This window comes from Poecilia latipinna, unplaced genomic scaffold, assembly GCF_001443285.1.
Source record: "Poecilia latipinna isolate Pla-1442-1.1 unplaced genomic scaffold, P_latipinna-1.0 Scaffold650, whole genome shotgun sequence".
NCBI classification, from domain to species: domain Eukaryota; kingdom Metazoa; phylum Chordata; class Actinopteri; order Cyprinodontiformes; family Poeciliidae; genus Poecilia; species Poecilia latipinna.
The window spans coordinates 1-16,968 of NW_015113266.1; the positions used below are offsets into that span (position 1 = coordinate 1).

Sequence of the window (16,968 nt, forward strand, 5' to 3'; positions counted from 1 at the left end):
TTTCACCCCCTTCAAATAAAGTGTTACCACTATTAACATTAGACTGAATATGAACTAAAGTAATAACAAAATAATACCAAAAAATCTGTAACACTGCAGGTGAAAGGCGTTCTACTGAGGGTGTCATAAAGAATAATTTCTTTAGGTTTAAAACACACAGAGAACTGGAATAGTCACCAGTAAAGTCAACGTCAATTATTAGCCATGGATTTTAGTATTTAGTCCTGAAGAAAAATACTTTTTGAAGAGGAAACTAAGCATTAGAATAAGGAAGAAAGGAGATTTAAAATTTTAATTGTTTGTTGTTCTGGGTGTGAGATGGATCTTCCCGTTTATTTCAGAACTGCTGCTATATTTTGGATTTATGCACAAAAATCATGGTGTGAAGAACATTAAAAAAAAAGAAACTGTTCTGCTGATGTCAGAGAACGGTTAAACTGGTTTGAGACAGTAAAAAGGTAATAGTTGCTCAAATAGCTGTTTGTTAAAAACAAGGTATGCAAAATATCATCTCTGAATTCATAATGTGTCGCATCTTGAAATAGCTGGACTACAGCAGCAGAAACTCTATTGACGCCACTCCCACTAAGGACAGAAAACTTAGGTTACGGTTCGCACAATTCCCAAAACAGACTAACCAGAAAAAAGTCTTGACGTGAGCTGCGATATAAAATAAATTTAAAAAGTCTTTCTGTGTTGTGAAGCTCTTAGTCATCCATAACAGAGATAAATCACGGTGAGTAGACATTCAACATTTTCTTTATCCAACACTTCTGGTAATGTTAAGCTGTTCTAATAAATAAACAGACAAAGGCGACTTATCAAAAGTGTTTTTAATGGAACTTAACAGACAGCACTTTTTTTTCTTTTTTAGATGTCTTAATTTGGGACGAGAACAAAAGGATATCAAACCAACAATAGAAAAAGGTCGTAGCAGACTGATGGGTCCAGAATATACAATGAAATCTGTGAGCGCGACCTAACTGCTGCCGTCATGCTCAGACGGGAGGTTTGGGCCAGGATGGAGGTGGGTGAAAAAACTACCGTTTACAGGGGGAAGATGAGAAGGATGAGCAGCTCTCTCTTCAGCTCCCGCTCTCCTCCGTCTATTCTGAAGTGATGGTGAAGTTTAACAAGAGGATGCAGGGAAACCGATGGAGAGCAGAACGACATGATGTATTGATCTCATCCCCTTCCCCAGCATGAGGACACATTGAGGACAAAGCAGGAGCTGGTCGTCGCTACTCCATAGCCTCCTGGTTCTCCTGATCTGCACCCATATCTTCACTAGCCTCTTTGCCCTCCTTGCTCCTCTTACTCTTCTTGTGTTTGTGTCTCCTGTGGCTGTCGCCCTCCTCGCTGTCGTGTCTCCGTCGACTGCTGCTGCTGCTGCAAGAAACAGAAGGAGGACAGAGTGAAACAAGGGCAAAAGACAGGAGGAAGGAAGAGAAATCAGAGATGGACAAAGATAGGTGAATGATCAATAAGACAACAGCGGGAGAGGGGACAAGAGGACAAAGAGGAGGCATGATGGGAAATTGATCGAGGAGGAGGTATCTGTCAATTAGGAGTGAGAAAGATGAGAAATAAACAGAAATTCTATTTTTTGCCAAGCCTTTCAGCTCAAACTTTTCAGATATTTTAAAAAGAGCTTCGACTAACACAAAGTGTAATCTACTGCAAGTGTCGGTAAATATTAAATCTATATAGTTTTATTGAAAAAGCAAAAGAATCAGCTTGCATGATGTGACATAAAAGACAGAAACTAAGAAAGAAAAATATTAGAGACGCAATCAGGTTTTTACGGAGCCCCTTAGGAGATATGGGGAAAATTTTCTCTTTTGCGTTCCCTCGCAATATGCTTCCTGTAGTATTGGCTGGTCTACCTTGTATATAATCACAAATGTCAATTTAAATTTTCAAATATACATTGATTCATTGATTGAGGATTTAAAGATCCTCAGTGGAAACTTCATTATTAACTTTTTGGTGCAAAAAACTGTTTGAAAATCGACTTATTCACTGCTTGTGTAAGGTTGAGATGAAACTGCACATGAAAACGGCCCTTTAAACCATTCAGTCAACCAACACAAAAGAGACAATCAAAACGGTCTCATTACACCGTGATCAAAACTCAGAAATAATCCAAACTGTTTGAATGTATTTTTTTATTTCTTTCCTTCTTATGAAAAGTTTCCGCTTACATCATAGGTTTGTGATGCATTTCTATCCTAAAGAAGATATAAAACTTCAGATATTTCACAACAAGATATTAACATGCATGGAAAAACTTTACGAAAGCCTTATATTATGGCAGAAAGTGCGATGGCCACCGTAAGAAAGGCTTACAGTATTCAAATGTGCTGCATGAACTGATTAGCATATTATTGAGAGAAGGCAAAACCTATTGTGAGGTAACGCAAAAGAAAAAAAAAAATCATCAGGACATCCGTCTTTGTTTAATTTACATAATGTGTTTTGCTTGGTGATAGTTACTGAAAGTAATTCACTTTTCAATAATATCCTAATTTATTATTGGCCCATTAAAACAAAAATCAAACTTTTTATTAGTTCCATAAACACATCAGAAAACAACACTTTGCATTCAGTTTTGAGTTTAGATAACCTCACATTAAAGTTAGGGACGCCAATGCTTTCATGCATAAAGAATTTGCTTTATGCTGGATTCAGAGCTGTAACTTTGAGTAACCTTTTCTTATTTGTTCACAACCTGCTTTATTTACTAGTTGAAATAAAACAAAATCAGAACCAATTCGATTGGATCAGACATTATGACGAAAATTGCAGCTTGCAGGTGAAAACATAAAGATAGCCAGGAAACCATATCGGTAAAACTCTGATCTGAAACCATAAAGTTTAAGAATGAACAGCTGTTCCTGAGAAAGACTGTAGGGTTTCCCCCAGTGTATTATAAGCCTGGCGGCCCGCCATGCTTTACTAGCCTCGCCGCCAGGCTAAGTGTTGCTTGTTTACATTTAAAAAAAAAAAAAAAAGAAAAAAAAAAAAAAAGGCCAGGCTGCAAGTGTCTCTGTTGCTCTGAGCATTTCACTAGCAGAGCAGATTTATCCTTAAGGATAGATTTATAATAGATAGGTTTATGGTTTATGCATTTAAAGCCGACAGCGCGCGGACCAATCACACAGCTGGCGCCTCTGCGCTTTGCCTCGCGCGCTGCCGCTGCTTTACCTCAGCGGGATCGCGTGCGCCTCCTTTCACTCAAACTGGACACAGGCTGACCTGTATGGATATTTACATCAACTTACTGTGAGGAATTATGATCCTTTGGAGAACTCTAGGTAAGAGTTTAAAACCCGCCGCGATAGCTCTGGTTGCGCAGCTCAATGTGAACCGCAGGAATAACTTGTAGGAATTCAGAGGTGCGCGTTGTGGAGGGAGCGGTGAGAATGATTTATCTTTGTGAACGAACAATTTACATCTCAACGCGCTGCCCGGCTCTGTGTCTGTCTTCCCTGTAAAGTTTATGTCTGTGGTCCCGGTTGGCTGGAGAGTTTGTGGATAACGAGCAGCGCTAACCTGATCATGCAGGTTCAGGCCGGTGAGGAGCTGTAACGCTCTCCTCGGAGTCACGCATCACGCTGATTTTATATTATTTTATTATTATTTTTAGTATTATTTTTCCGGTTACACGATGCATCAAACCATATCAAATGCGTTGTCTACTTAGAGTTAATACGCGCGGCCGCACGGAGATCTGAGAAACTCGTGACCGTCAGACACGGTCGAGTCACATAAACTCGACCAACCAGAATAGTTTCTGTGACGATTAAAAACTCAACAGACACGAAATGGAAGAGCTACTAAAGCCACATTAGCAGCATTGAATTAAATCTCCCGTTTGTTGCGCATCTCTGCATAGTGCAGCAGATTACCTCATCATGCAGGGCCGGTCCAAGGCTGTATGAGGCCTGGAGCAGAATCTGACTTAGGGGCCCCTTTTGTTCCTAAAAATATCAGCACCTCTAACAGCTTCTGTGTTAGATTTAGTGAAATATGGGAGAAGGGAGTTGTTTAATTGGCCAGCCTAAAAAGCAATAAGTTATAATCGCAGTTTACTAATTTGTATTTGTAAATTCAAAGATTAAACTCACAGCATCAGATTGTTGCTATGGTAACAAAACAATCTAACTATGAATACTGTTCTTTGAAGTTTTACAAAATAAACTTGCCGGCTCCTTAAAATTTTGCATTTAAATGTGAAACAATTTAAAATCTTTTAATTTATGTATGCTGAAACTGAATCAAGTTTAACAGCATTGATAATCTAAATAAACAAGTGTTATATTTATGTATCTGTGGTCTGTTTTAACATATTAGCGTTTATGGGGCCCCTGGAGCTCTTGGGGGCCTGATGGAGCCGCTGACTAAATTTGGATTAAACAGAAGTGCAAATTTGTTGTTTTTAGACTAGTGGCAGGTTTAAATAGCATTTCACTGGAGATGTTTTCTTGTAACATATAATTATACAGTAACACTTTAATATTTTCTGTCAACTTAACATTTTTTAATACAAAAACACTGTGGACCACTGGTGGACCATTTCGACGCCCCCACCGCCGGGCTTAGCAAGTTTTCTGGGGGAAACCCTGGACTATAATAAAGAAGGATTCAGGTTTATAATCTGAATAACTGCTTTTTAAGATGTTGTTCTTTTGCAGTGAAGAAACAAGGAAAAGTAGCATCTGAATGAAGAAGGATGAATTTAAAAAGTGCTACTGTAAACCAGTTAGCTCGCGCATGAGTGTGTGCTGGTGTACCTGTGAGACGACTTGCGACGTCCCTCCTCTTTCTCTCGGTGCCGCCTCTCTCTGTGTCTCTCCTCTTTTTCTCGGCTTGCTCGGTCACGATGGCGCTCCCCGTAACCACGTTCTTGGTACTCACGGTAGCGATACCGCTCCTCATCACTATGGCAACAGATTGAGAATTATCGTCTATCTAGATGAAAATTGTTCATCGAAATTATTAAAGACACTTTTATATATGACGGTGACAATCAAGCACGTATCTCCATCTAAAGCCTGAGCTAGAATGATTACATGACAGTGAAATCCCCCCCGAGGTCGTTCTCCAGAAGAATACACACCCTTGTTGTATCTGTCCTTCTGACCTGGTGTAGCTCATGGTTGAGGGGCTGTGCTCCCTCTCTCGCTCGCGCTCATGCGTTCGCTCTCTGGGCCGGTCCCGCTCCTTGTCTCTCTTGTCTTCCCGACGGGGATAATAGTCCCAGGGTTTGCTGTTGTCCACCATGGGGGGCCACGGAGGAGGCACGCCTCCAGTTAAGGGTGGAGGGTAAGCACCTGGAAAGGAAAAGGAGACGAGAGTTTGATGGAAATTAGATCCCGAAAACTGCAACACAAACGAAACACTGAGCTCCTTTAAATCAAGGCTAAAACCTTCCCCCACTTCCTTTTAGAATTGCTCTAGTTAATAATAATTGGAATTTTAATCAATACATTTGATGTATATTTGATGATGATGCGACAAAATGCAATGCTAATTGCTAGTTACATAATTGGTTATGTTTTTATCATGTTAAGCACTTTGAACTGCCTTGTTCCAGAAATGTGTTATACAAATAAACATAACCTTTATTCAGTTAATTATTTTTGATAGTTTTCTTATTATGTGATAAGGAGAATGCCAATTAATTTTTTTACCTTGAGGAAACGGGTACGGAGGGACAGTGCGACCATCGTAGCCTCCAGCATGGCTGTCATGGAAACACAGAGAAGGCACTGTGTTAGTAAACTGAATTAATTACAACACTTTATTAAACATGCAGTTCTTTATTTAAAAGTATTCTGACACAGATTTCAAAAAAAAAAAAAAAAAGTAGATTAAAGCTGCAATATGTAATTTTAAAAAAGGGTTTTCTACATATTTGTTTAAACTGTCACTATGTCCTTACAGTACAAGATGAGCCATAATCAGGGGAAGAAAAAAATAAAACACTTGGTCAGAAACAACTAATCAAAGAAAGGAGGAGGATTTTAGCGCTGTCAATCAACTTTGTGAATACGCTGCTCACACTCTCAACCTGGTTATCTCCTGCGCTACAACTCCTTACCCACAACAGAGCCTGCCATGACTACAAAGGCCAGTTAGCAAGGCCACCATTGACGACAACAGCTTCCACATTATTTAATGCCATATTGGAAGGAAACATAACTTCAGAGTTCACTGACTTTAAATTAAAACATGTTTACATAACTGAGAGCACATGACCAGCAGAAACATTAGCCCCCAGATTGTTCAGATATACAATCAATGCAGCTGCAATCAGGGCGAGTGTTGTCATGGACGTTACCTGTCCATTGTGGGGATTAGAGAAGGTGGAGGGCCGCTTGTTGGAGGGTGAAAACCAGGAGGAGGAACTGTGATGGGCAATCCTGTGAGGTTGAACAAGGTGGAAGAAGTAAGAATACTCAAAGCAACTAGTTTTCACAAAAAAACAAACAAACAAAAAACAGAATTATAGGAGAAACTGAACTCACTGGGTGGAGGTATAAGAGGAGGTGCAGTGCTGACGTTTGGTGGAGGAGGGAGGAAAGGAGGCGGGGGTATGTTCGGAGGAAGCGGTCCAGGGGGGAAGAAGGTGGGAATCTTAGCTGCGGCTGGTTCAGCTTCCGATGTTGAGTGTTCAGATATCACCTGTGCAACAACAGACAGCAGAGGGCGCTGTTAGCATGTCGCTCAGGTCTTTGAGAAGAAACTTGTTTCAGTTGCTTCTGTACCTGGATGTTGTTGCCCTCTAGGTTGTGTCTGCGTCGTCCCTCAACCCTGCTGATTGTGGCCGTCTGTCCACCAATCACATCAATAGTACCACTTGTCTTCCTACTGAGAGAATATTTAGAAAACATTAGAGGCAAAGCAGAACCCAAAACAACCAATGATTTATTATTTCCTGCAAAAAAGAAAACCCCATCAAGACGAATGATGATCGAATAAAACATGGAAATGTGACTTTTAGTTGACAACCAACATACCAAAAATCTTTGTCTACTTCATAATTAAATTAATCAAACTATTAAGTCTGAACATTATTAGGTAAAAAAAAAATGCAAATCAACTATTTTTTATTTCTCAAGAAAAAAATGATGTTGATCTATAAAAATAAACCAAAATTTACAGAATTTCAATACATCAGGTGTTTCTCTCATAATGAACAAAAATAAGCCACTTTTAAATGCCAAAAACAAATATCACATTGAAGTTTAGATTCATTTTTTTAATTCTATATTTCAAGTCTATATAACAAAAAATATGGATTTTATGGGTTTTAATGACTTGGTATAATTTTGAGTCTTTTGCTTTTTTTTTTACAATTTGTTTTTATATGTATTCCCCAAATTTACAAATAAGTTAAATAACAAAAACCTAAAAGAACTGTACAGAATATGTTATGCAACCTTAGTTTAGGTTTATTTTATGTATTCATGTGACTGACTTCCTGTTATAATGTGGCATAATTTGTATTACCTCCAAAGAAATTTACTAACTATAATTACTCCAAGAAATTAGGTTTCAGATACTCTTGTTTCAGCAACTTTTAGCTTCTAGGTAATTAATCAAACCTTCATTTAACCAGGATAGAAGACTAATTGAAAGCACTTTGTTTTTGTAGCTCGGAACATAAAAGTATAGATGTTACCTGGTGATCTGACTGACAGCAGACTTGTACAGGCTGACAGGAGACGTAAAGTCCGTCTTGGAGGTGTGAACAGCCAAACTGGATACATCCTTTTCATTTCCTGTTCTGCCCTGCTGAACCTTTGCAGACAGCCAGAGAAAATCATAATCAGCTGAAGACTTTCACAGTACATAGAGTAACTGATGAATCTGAGTAAACTGGTAGAGGAACAAATGTCATACAGAGATCTTGCTGGTCACTGAGCCAATTGTAGAGACCTCTAGACCCATTCGCAGTCTCTTCTGTTTCTCACAGTAAGCCTTCCAGGTGTCCTCATTAAAACCATAGTTGAAATAGTCTGACAGATCGGCTCCTGCAAACCGAATCACAAAGACACCTTCTGTGAATTACAGCGCTAATAAACCTGGAAAAGTAAACAGGGATACGCATTTCAGCATGGTTTATTATGTGGCTGTAATAAAATATAAAGTGTATTTGAAAATGGATTAAGTTTACAATCACATTTAAAGACAGCACAGACAACTATAATGTGAGCACCGATATGTTTTCCTGAAATTACAGTCTGAATTATTTTAGCAAAACATGTGGCTGTAATATTTTAGATGATTTTTGTGATGAATCTCTCGATTGCATTTGATTTTTCCACACTGTTCTTCTACATCATTACAATAGTCCTTTCAACCAGTCATACATCACAGAAGCAGGGAGAAGATGAATGCATATATAATTAAAGAATAACCTTCCAAGTATTGCATTCAAGTAGCCCTCTGCAAATATGATATTGTGGTGATGATTGTGACTTGAGAAAGTTCAACAGACCTGGCTTCCTCCAGGGTTTCTCTTCAAAGCTCTCCATGTCCACCTCCAGCACAGGAACGCCATTAATGTTTCCTGGTGCGTCCAGATCCACACCCTTCACCTTTGTGGTTACTGGAAATAAACACAACATCTTAAAGGCTGTTTTCACAGAAAGGAAAGAGGTAAAACTGGTTTTACCTCTTTTCAGGTTAACTACAGAACCTAAAAGTAGTTTAACCTTTCTGTAGGTTAAACTACAGCAGGGTACTAACCTTGTCCATAAGGTCTGGATCCTGTTGTCTTTATGTTGAGGTTAACAGGGGGGGTGCCATATGTCCTGAAGAGAGAGAGAGAGAGAAAAAGATATGATAATGTGAGATGATGCTGTTTTCCTGCAGGATATTATAATATTGGTGAATGCTGTGATAGTCATATGACTTGAAATAAGAAACTAAATTAGTTGTGTATAAATTGGACATTTGTGGCTCTGCACTACATGAACACACTAAACAGAGATGAAATAATAGTAAGTGTGAACATCTTTCTGTTTGGAGCTCACAGCAAACACACGCATGCCCACATTATAAAGTCTATAAAGCTCCACTATTTTCAGCAACAGTAAGGCTTTCTTTTTATTTTAATTGAAAAGTTGCTTCTAACCAAAATCTGGTGCTGAAACAACTAACGCCTGACGGGAACGACACAGTTCAGTTCACCATTTTATGTGCTGGCTTATTCAGGAGAGCGTTTCCACCAGTTGAACTCTCACTGGGAAGGCGGGGTTAAACCCAAACATCTAACATGGCATCCATTGGTGCTTCAGCAAACGCATCGCACTGGAAAGTCTTGTTCTTGAAGCAAGCAGTGGCCGCACTGCACCCACTCGTACCGTACTCCTCAGCAGAAACGAGGCATCGGTTGCTATTTTTTAAAAGACTCTTTATCTTCTAAAGCTTTTAGGTTGCATTTAACAAGTATTGCAAAATATGTTTTAATATATAGAGCCTGAATGCATGGTGCTTATTTAATTAGCCACAACGTGAACACTGTGTCATGATAAGTTTGCAATGTAGTGCGTAGGAAGCCGCTGTCCAAAAATCTCCTTCAAGACTTGACTCCCTCAAACAGAGGAAATCATATGAAGTTGCTACCGAATGCTAATTGGATCTAGGTTTTATTTTCATAAACTTCAGAGCTTCCTTTTCCATATTTTATGTTACAACTTAACTCCAGTATGAATTGCATTCAATTTTCCCTCAAAACGCTACATACAACACCCTATAGTGACAAGAAAAAAAGTTATTTTAAATTTATTTCTGTAAATATATTAAAAATAAAATGAAAACAAACAAACAAACAAACAAACAAAAAAAACAGATGTATGTATTCACAGCCTTTGCCATGAAGCTCAAAATGAGGTCTAGCTGCATGTCGTTTCCAAAAATAATACTTGAGATGTTTTGCAGCTTAGCTTAAACATAAATCCTCTTGGAAATATTCAAAGGAAAGCCTACGTGTATTGTGGTGCTCCAGTTTTGATGTCACCAATGGTAACTCGGACATCGTCGTCGTCATCATCGCTGTCGCTGTCGCTCTCCACATCCTCGCCTGCAGCTTCGCCTTGGGACTGAAAGCCCAGAAAAAAAACGACACGTGTAAAGCCATGAATGTTAATGCAAAGTCAGAAAGAAATAAAAAACAACAACAGTATCGGGAAGGTGAACAACGGATCAAAAGAGAAGGATGTGCCAGAGGTTACGTACCTCGGAGACCACTCCGTTGCCCGTAGCGTGTACATCAACAACAGCAGCAGCATCGTCTGTTGAAGTCTCAGCAGGTGCACTGCAGGTGTAAAACATAATCAGACACCACCATTAAAAATTAAACAACCAATGTTTTCTTAATGGATAGAGTTTTGAAAAGGACAAGATAATGATAGGTTAACTATTTCTTCCTCCCTGAATTTTACTTGTTGCAAAAAAATTCTGTTGAAATGCATAAACTACAGCGTTTTGTACAATCTGTAGATCAGGTTTCTCCAACCCCAGACCTCGATTGCGAGTTCCGCTGTCTTGTAACTGTAGGATGCATCTCTGCATATTAAGACTCTGCAAGTCAGTGAATTAAATAAATGATTAATAGAAAGCAGATAATTCGGCCTTTTGATGCAGGTGTGTTGGAGCGGGGATGGATCCAAAACGTTGCAAGTCAGTGGCGCTAAAGAACAGAAGTTGCAAACTCCTGCTGTAGATGATGGCGCAATGACTGATCCTGGTGTAAATACAGAAGTTTGAACCAGCAATTTAACAAAAGTGTCAATCTGAGGAAGGGGAAAGGAAATCTTAGATAGAAAAATCTTATCTAATCCCTCGACTGTGTAAGAAGCAGTTTGTGAATGCACCAACCCACAATGATGTTTCTCTAGAGTAGAGTTTGTTACCTGGCAGCAGCATCCAGTTTGGGTTCTTCATCTTCCTCCTTGCTTTCTGACTCATCTGTAATACAGATCAAATAACAGTTTAGCTAATAAAATTACAGCAGTATTCTAAAAATAAAATTATAACAGCAAAAGACAGAGACTATTTACCATAATACGGTACAATCCTCTATTATTATTTAGTTTCAAAGCATGCTTCTGTTGTTGATGCTAAAGGCCCGAAGACCAAATCAAACAGTCAATGCTAGTTAGCTTCCAGGCTAATGTTCCGTTATTCTCACAGCACGGAGAGATAATTACTGCTTAACGCTTCGTTACCAGAGCTGCAGAGACACCACCACGCGTCTCTAATTGATAAAGGGAGTTGTCTCTAGTTGTTTTTACCTCCATAAAGCCATTCCTCCTCTTCGTCACCGGCGCTGGCGTCAGTGGTGGTTGTTTTGTCCGCCTCCTCTCCAGACATGTTAAGCTAACGTGCAGTTTAAACCAACAGCAGCCGAAGCAACAAGCCCCAAGTACGCTTAGTAACGCAAAAGTACGAGCGATATTTATCCCTGAAACGGGAAAGTGTAGTTAAGAACCTAAAATATTACTTCTTACATTCATAGTAAACCTTTGGAAGTCAGCAAGACGCCCGGAAGAAGCTGCTGGGCCCGCTAAGGTCAGATTACTGGAGCTGAAAATCACAGCGACCCCAGCTGGACAAAAGGAACTACTGCTTCAGGTTAGTTTGTTCCCGAGTAAAAGGATAGTTTGGTACAGTAAAAAGTACTCACAATCTTTGCTTAAGTAGAAGTACAAATACCTTAAAAATATTCTAGTAAAAGTACAGGTTGAACTGTTTACTCAATTACTCAAAAAGTTTTGAAATGTACAAAAAGTAGAAAGTAATTTTCACCTTCAAGAATACAGAATCACTTTTGATAAGTCTAAAATACTTAAAAAGTTCTAGTCGTACAAAATACTTTATTATTTTTTTCTTCTGTTGGCAAAATGAATAAACTCTCCATAACAGTGTGGACATACTGGAACAGCAGTTCTAAGAACAAGCCAGTTATATGTAAATTTAAAAAATTCAGTATTTTCTTCAATTATCTGCTAGTTTGTGTTTTTCGAATAAAATACCTCGTAAACATATTTGTGACATGAAAATGTGCAAAACATTCAAGTGGTATGAATCATTTTGTTAATCACTGTGGAGTAAGTCCGATTGTCGTGCAACCAACATTTGATGTTTTTTCATCAGTGTTTCTTCTTCTTCTATCAGTGTTTCATCTTGATTACTCAGTTTAATTCATTTGGGATGTCTGAGAACAATAATCGTGTCCCATTGTCAGTCCAATTTTGCTCTGTTATTGTTGTCTGTTTCTACATTCCATGATGCACCACACATTTTCGTAATGGGCAGCAGCGGGCAGGCCAATACAGCACTTAGTAAGCATAATTAATAACGCAGCTCTGCTTTTCTTTCCATGACAAATGCAACTCCTATAGAAATCTGAGATGGAGCCAGAAGACTGCAGAGTCAGCAGCATCAAATACATGTTGAGCTTGATGTGTCAAAGATCTCTCTGCTGACTGTAAAAGTCTTCGGCTCCCTTGGATTTTTTCACCTAAATCTGTGAAAAATCTGTGCTCCACAATCAGGCTTCAAATATTTCTGAGCGAGGCCTGAAAAAAAGGAGCACAATTAGGATCTAGGTGCACTTTTGTTCTGTCATCTGGAAACAAAAAGAGGCCTTTTGGTGGATATCACATTGTTTTTAAAACCTCTCATTATCAAATCATTGTAAGTCATTAATTTGATGTAATCACCTGGATTTCCTTAGATAGAAAGGTACATTTTTTCTACCAATTTGAAAAACTAAACTTGACCACATTGTTTGATAACTAGGATGAAATAGGATCTAACTACTCCTATGCTTCAGGATGGATAAGATTTGCAGTTATCAGTTAGTTACTCTAACAGTTTGGATCTGACTAAAACAGCAGCACGGTGTATTTTCTTAGTTTATTGCACATACCTTTACTGTTTGGCTTCACAAATGGAGGAAAATACATCAATTGATTTGTGTAGCTGATAGTGGTTGGTTCAATAACAATTATAAAATCCCAGTGGTTTTAAAACGCTCTAAACTCGATTGGTACATCATTCCCAGCTTCAAGACAAATAAAACGCAGAATACTGTAAGCTCTTATCTCTTACAGACATCACTCTTGACTCTCTCTGTCCTCCACTTGGTCAAAAACAAGTGAAGGACACTTATTTTTGAAAACTGATGTTGGATGTGCTGTGGTGATGCAGGGGTTAAGCACAACCTACATAAGGTCCCTTAGTCCTTGATGCAGCTGTCGCAGGTTTGATTCCTGACCTGGTGACCTTTGCTGCATGTCTTCCCCCTTCTCTCATTACCCTCTTTCCTGTTAATTCACATCAACTAAAGGCATACAGCCAATACGCAAATAAAATGATGTAGATCTCAGCACCTACAGGTCTTAGAATGGCCTAGTCAAAGTTTAGTATCTCAGGAAGACTGTAAGATTGATTTTCTTAACAGATACTCTCCATCTAACTTGACTGAGTTTAAGATGTTTTGCAAAGGATAATGGACAAAAAAGTTTCACTATAGACATGTAAAGCTTGCAAAAAAAAAAGATATCCCTAAAGACTTGCAGCTGTAACTGAAGCACACGACGGTTAAACACATTATTGTTTCACGGGGGCTAAACACAAATGCAGACCCCACTGTTCCGATATTTATTTATAAAAGCTCTTTTACAAACCATACAAACCATATATTATTTCCCTGCTTCAGCATTCTGCACTACTTTGGGCTGGTCGCTCTCACAAAATCCCAATGAAGTGCACTAAAGTTTGTGATTGTAATGTGACAAACTGCTTTGTAAGGCGCTCTATATCCTTTCCTCCCACAGATAGCTGCAGCTCTATGTTTTTTATGACTCTGAGCAGCAGCAGCTGCTGCGGGCTCAGTAAACCGACTCTCGTGACTTTTGCCTCTGTTTGAAAGGAGTTGCCCTTAATGCAAAGCAGACTGTTAATGCTTTTATGGCCTTTCACCATTTAAGTGGGTTCTGTCTAGCTGCTCAGTAAATGACTCGGAAATTTTGTGGATTGTCTCCCGCTCTTCTCTTTTCGCTCTAAGTGTCATCACAGAGATTGCACACAGAGGCGTGAACAGCATCCAAGCTGATCCGCCTGCTGCTGAGAGGAAACTCACTAAGCATGTGTAGCACCTCAGCTCTCAGAGGGGGAAACGTTATAGTTAGGAGTCCATCGATTTTCCTCTTGTGCGTGTGAACCCTCTGCGGGGGTTCATATCATGAGCATCTACCGTATCATATCATACGTGTGAGTTTCATGTGGCTCTTTGTAAGTTCTCACGTACACACAGTTAAAACTCACACACACACACACACACACACAGAGGGACGTCAGAGAGGGCTGCTAATGGTCTCCGAGTTAAACTGATCATGAAAATTACATTTATTTTATTCACTCCGTCTCCTTCAAACTGATCTCTCCTGCAGCGTGGTCCCGCCATCTTTCCTGTGTTTCGTTTTACTTCGTTTTTCCAGTTCAAGCCTCATCTTCTTAACCATTTCTCTACTGATGCCCTTTTCTGCACCTGAGCCATTTATATTCATATTTGATTTTCCGAAATAACAAAATTTCCTAATTCTCACTAAAAAGATTGTTCACTGCTTTCTTTTTTTTTTTTTTGCCACAGCTAGCTTTGTTTGGGATCATTTGACACTTTGATGGATTGGCATCAGCTCCCTTTGTGGTTTCTTCTTGTTTTGTTCCACTGTCTGCCAGAGTCTGTGATTACTGCATGTTTGTATCGGTGGGTATTATGGGCAACTCTTGCAGTAATTCTCGTGTGTGTAGGAACGTCCATGCAGGTTTGAAGAGCATGGGGTTTGGTATAACGTGTGCAGTTGTCTAATTAGTCTTAGATAAACTGGAGAAACATTTTTGGAGGAATTGTTTTGTCTGGTGCAATGATTACTGAAGTAACGAGGTTTAAAAGGCTTTAATTAACTGGTCTCAGTGCACAAATTACCTTTTATGTGTAATGATAGATCTGTCAGTCTATAAAGGTATGGGTGACATATTAAGAGACTGTGCATTTGGAGCAGTCTACTGAGTGAAATGGTCCACAAAATGCTGCCAGACAGTAAAATTGATTAGAGAAGCTTGAGGTTTTAAATTGAGACACTTTATCAATTTTCTACAATTTCAAAATTACTTTCTTGACCATTGCCATTCCACACATTGCGGTCATTTGCATACAGATGCTGCAGTACATAAGCGGAAGAAAATATCCAGACAATACAATCTAGGAATCCAGAACCAACATGCACTTATTTATTTCCAAAAACCAGTTGAAATTGAAATTGCATGACATGAACAAATGAACAATTCTCTTGTTTGTCAAGCTTAGCACAAGCTAAGACTGTGAAAGATGGTTGAGATTTTAAGCAATAATGAGAATATGAAGTGCTTAAGGACTGAGCGAGCCAGAGCTTCCTGCTGGTCAAAATCTGTTGTTTTGTCCTTGCTGTTTCTTTGTTTGTTTACATCTCTCCTATCTCCATCTTATCTTCCCTTACTGTCATGCTCATATGCTCTGCCTTTGTTTCATCCAATATCTCATCCGCCCTCTGTACCGCCCTCTCTCTCTCTATGCTTCCAGCTCCACGCTCTCTCCCTCCTGCGTCCATCCCTCTCTCCTTACGGGGGATTAGGGCGACTCACAGCCTATTCGATGCTAATCGGGTTTATCCAGACAGAGGACGATCATTGGGCTATCAGTAATTACCCGTACTCATATTAGCTTCTACAGATATGTACGCTGACACATTTTCAATACACATCATCTCTTTGCATCAAACATATGGCTATCACAGCAGCGTGATGCCACCACAGATTATTAAAAATAGATTCTGCCTCCTTTGTTTGACAACACAAAGGTCCATCTGTCAGGAAACTGAGTCTGCTTCATTCAAATATGCTCATAATGTACTCTTTTTTTGTAAAAATCATTAGTGTATCTTTGAGACAGTCTATTCCAGATTTGAGAACAAAACTAAGAGATTTTCTTGTAGGATCATTTGCTCCAAATCTTAAAGCTATGCAAGAGACTTCTGTGTAAAAACTAGTCAGACTAGATGTAGTTTGTTGCCTATAGAAGCTCTTGGTCAGTTTTTCTATTTGTTTTTGCCAATTTGTAGTGCAATATTTTTGATCCAAATTATATTATAATAAATTATTAAATGAGGGGTTTCAATTACTGCTTTAGCTAAATCCAGTGAGCTGCATTTCAGACCATTTTAAGCTGAAAAACCTTTTTTTTTTTTTTTTTGCAATATTAAAGTTGGGATATTCTGGTGACAGCAAAACTATTAGTTTTACACGCCACAAATCTAGGCCTATTTTGAGAGTTGTAGAAAGAAAACTGTCGGAAAAAATTGTAACAAGTTCTGTTTAAAGTTCCCCATAAACCATGAAGAGGGATACAACAAACATGTAGAAGAAGCTACTCTGATAAGATGAGACCAAAGCATCGACTTTTTGGGGGGCAAAATTAATGTACGTAGCTGAAAACAGACACCAACATCGGTAGCCTACAAGGTACTTGCTAAGCTTAAGGTGCTGTATTGATATTAGCTAGTCATCTTTTAGCTAACATTACCTGCATCCAACAGCTTTACTCAACTCAGTCGGTTAGTTTGGAGGGAAAAACTGTGAAAAGTTCTTTGCGTTTTGCTGGTTTGCTGCCGTGATTCTAACGCAAACCTACGTAGCTCCGCACAGCAGCAGCAGGTCTCCTTCACAGGTGGAAACCCAGCGCGAGCGTCGTAGCGCTCATGTTGCGTTTAAAGGCGGCTCCGAAAAATAGTTACAACATGTTAACAACGGATTAAACAGTTTTAACTGCTGATAAAAGGGACAGAGGACACAGATATGGGACGTGTGGAAGCCTCTACTGTATCAAATTGACATAGGAATAGTTGGGCT

At 39.1% G+C, this 16,968-nt stretch overlaps 1 protein-coding gene across 5 annotated transcripts; it reads right to left on the reverse strand.

Annotated features, from left to right (window-relative positions):
* Positions 1 to 816: 816 nt before the first annotated feature.
* Positions 817 to 11,611, reverse strand: fip1l1b (FIP1 like 1b (S. cerevisiae)). Of its 5 annotated transcripts, none has more exons than XM_015043812.1 (15): positions 11,310 to 11,611; positions 10,929 to 10,983; positions 10,252 to 10,330; positions 10,003 to 10,115; positions 8,761 to 8,825; positions 8,510 to 8,620; positions 7,912 to 8,042; positions 7,691 to 7,809; positions 6,774 to 6,876; positions 6,534 to 6,690; positions 6,347 to 6,428; positions 5,697 to 5,749; positions 5,147 to 5,336; positions 4,797 to 4,943; positions 817 to 1,389 (listed from the first exon to the last, which is right to left on the reverse strand). In XM_015043812.1, the coding sequence occupies exons 1-15, from the start codon at positions 11,386 to 11,388 to the stop codon at positions 1,242 to 1,244; spliced, it is 1,632 nt and encodes a 543-aa protein (XP_014899298.1). In that variant the 5' UTR covers positions 11,389 to 11,611; the 3' UTR covers positions 817 to 1,241. The 5 variants fall into 5 exon arrangements, with proteins under 5 accessions (XP_014899298.1, XP_014899296.1, XP_014899293.1 ...); XM_015043810.1 differs by having other exon boundaries at positions 817 to 1,386; positions 5,123 to 5,336; positions 11,310 to 11,610; XM_015043807.1 differs by having other exon boundaries at positions 5,123 to 5,336; positions 11,310 to 11,610.
* Between the last annotated feature and the right edge of the window lie 5,357 nt (positions 11,612 to 16,968).

Coding starts and splice junctions, on each gene's coding strand:
- fip1l1b (XM_015043807.1), bottom strand. CDS start 11,388: ATGTCTGGAGAGGAGGCGGACAAAACAACCACCACTGACGCCAGCGCC. Junction 10,116..10,251: donor GCAACGGAGTGGTCTCCGAG/GTACGTAACCTC, acceptor CTGGGCTTTCAG/TCCCAAGGCGAAGCTGCAGG. Junction 6,691..6,773: donor TAGAGGGCAACAACATCCAG/GTACAGAAGCAA, acceptor GTTGTTGCACAG/GTGATATCTGAACACTCAAC.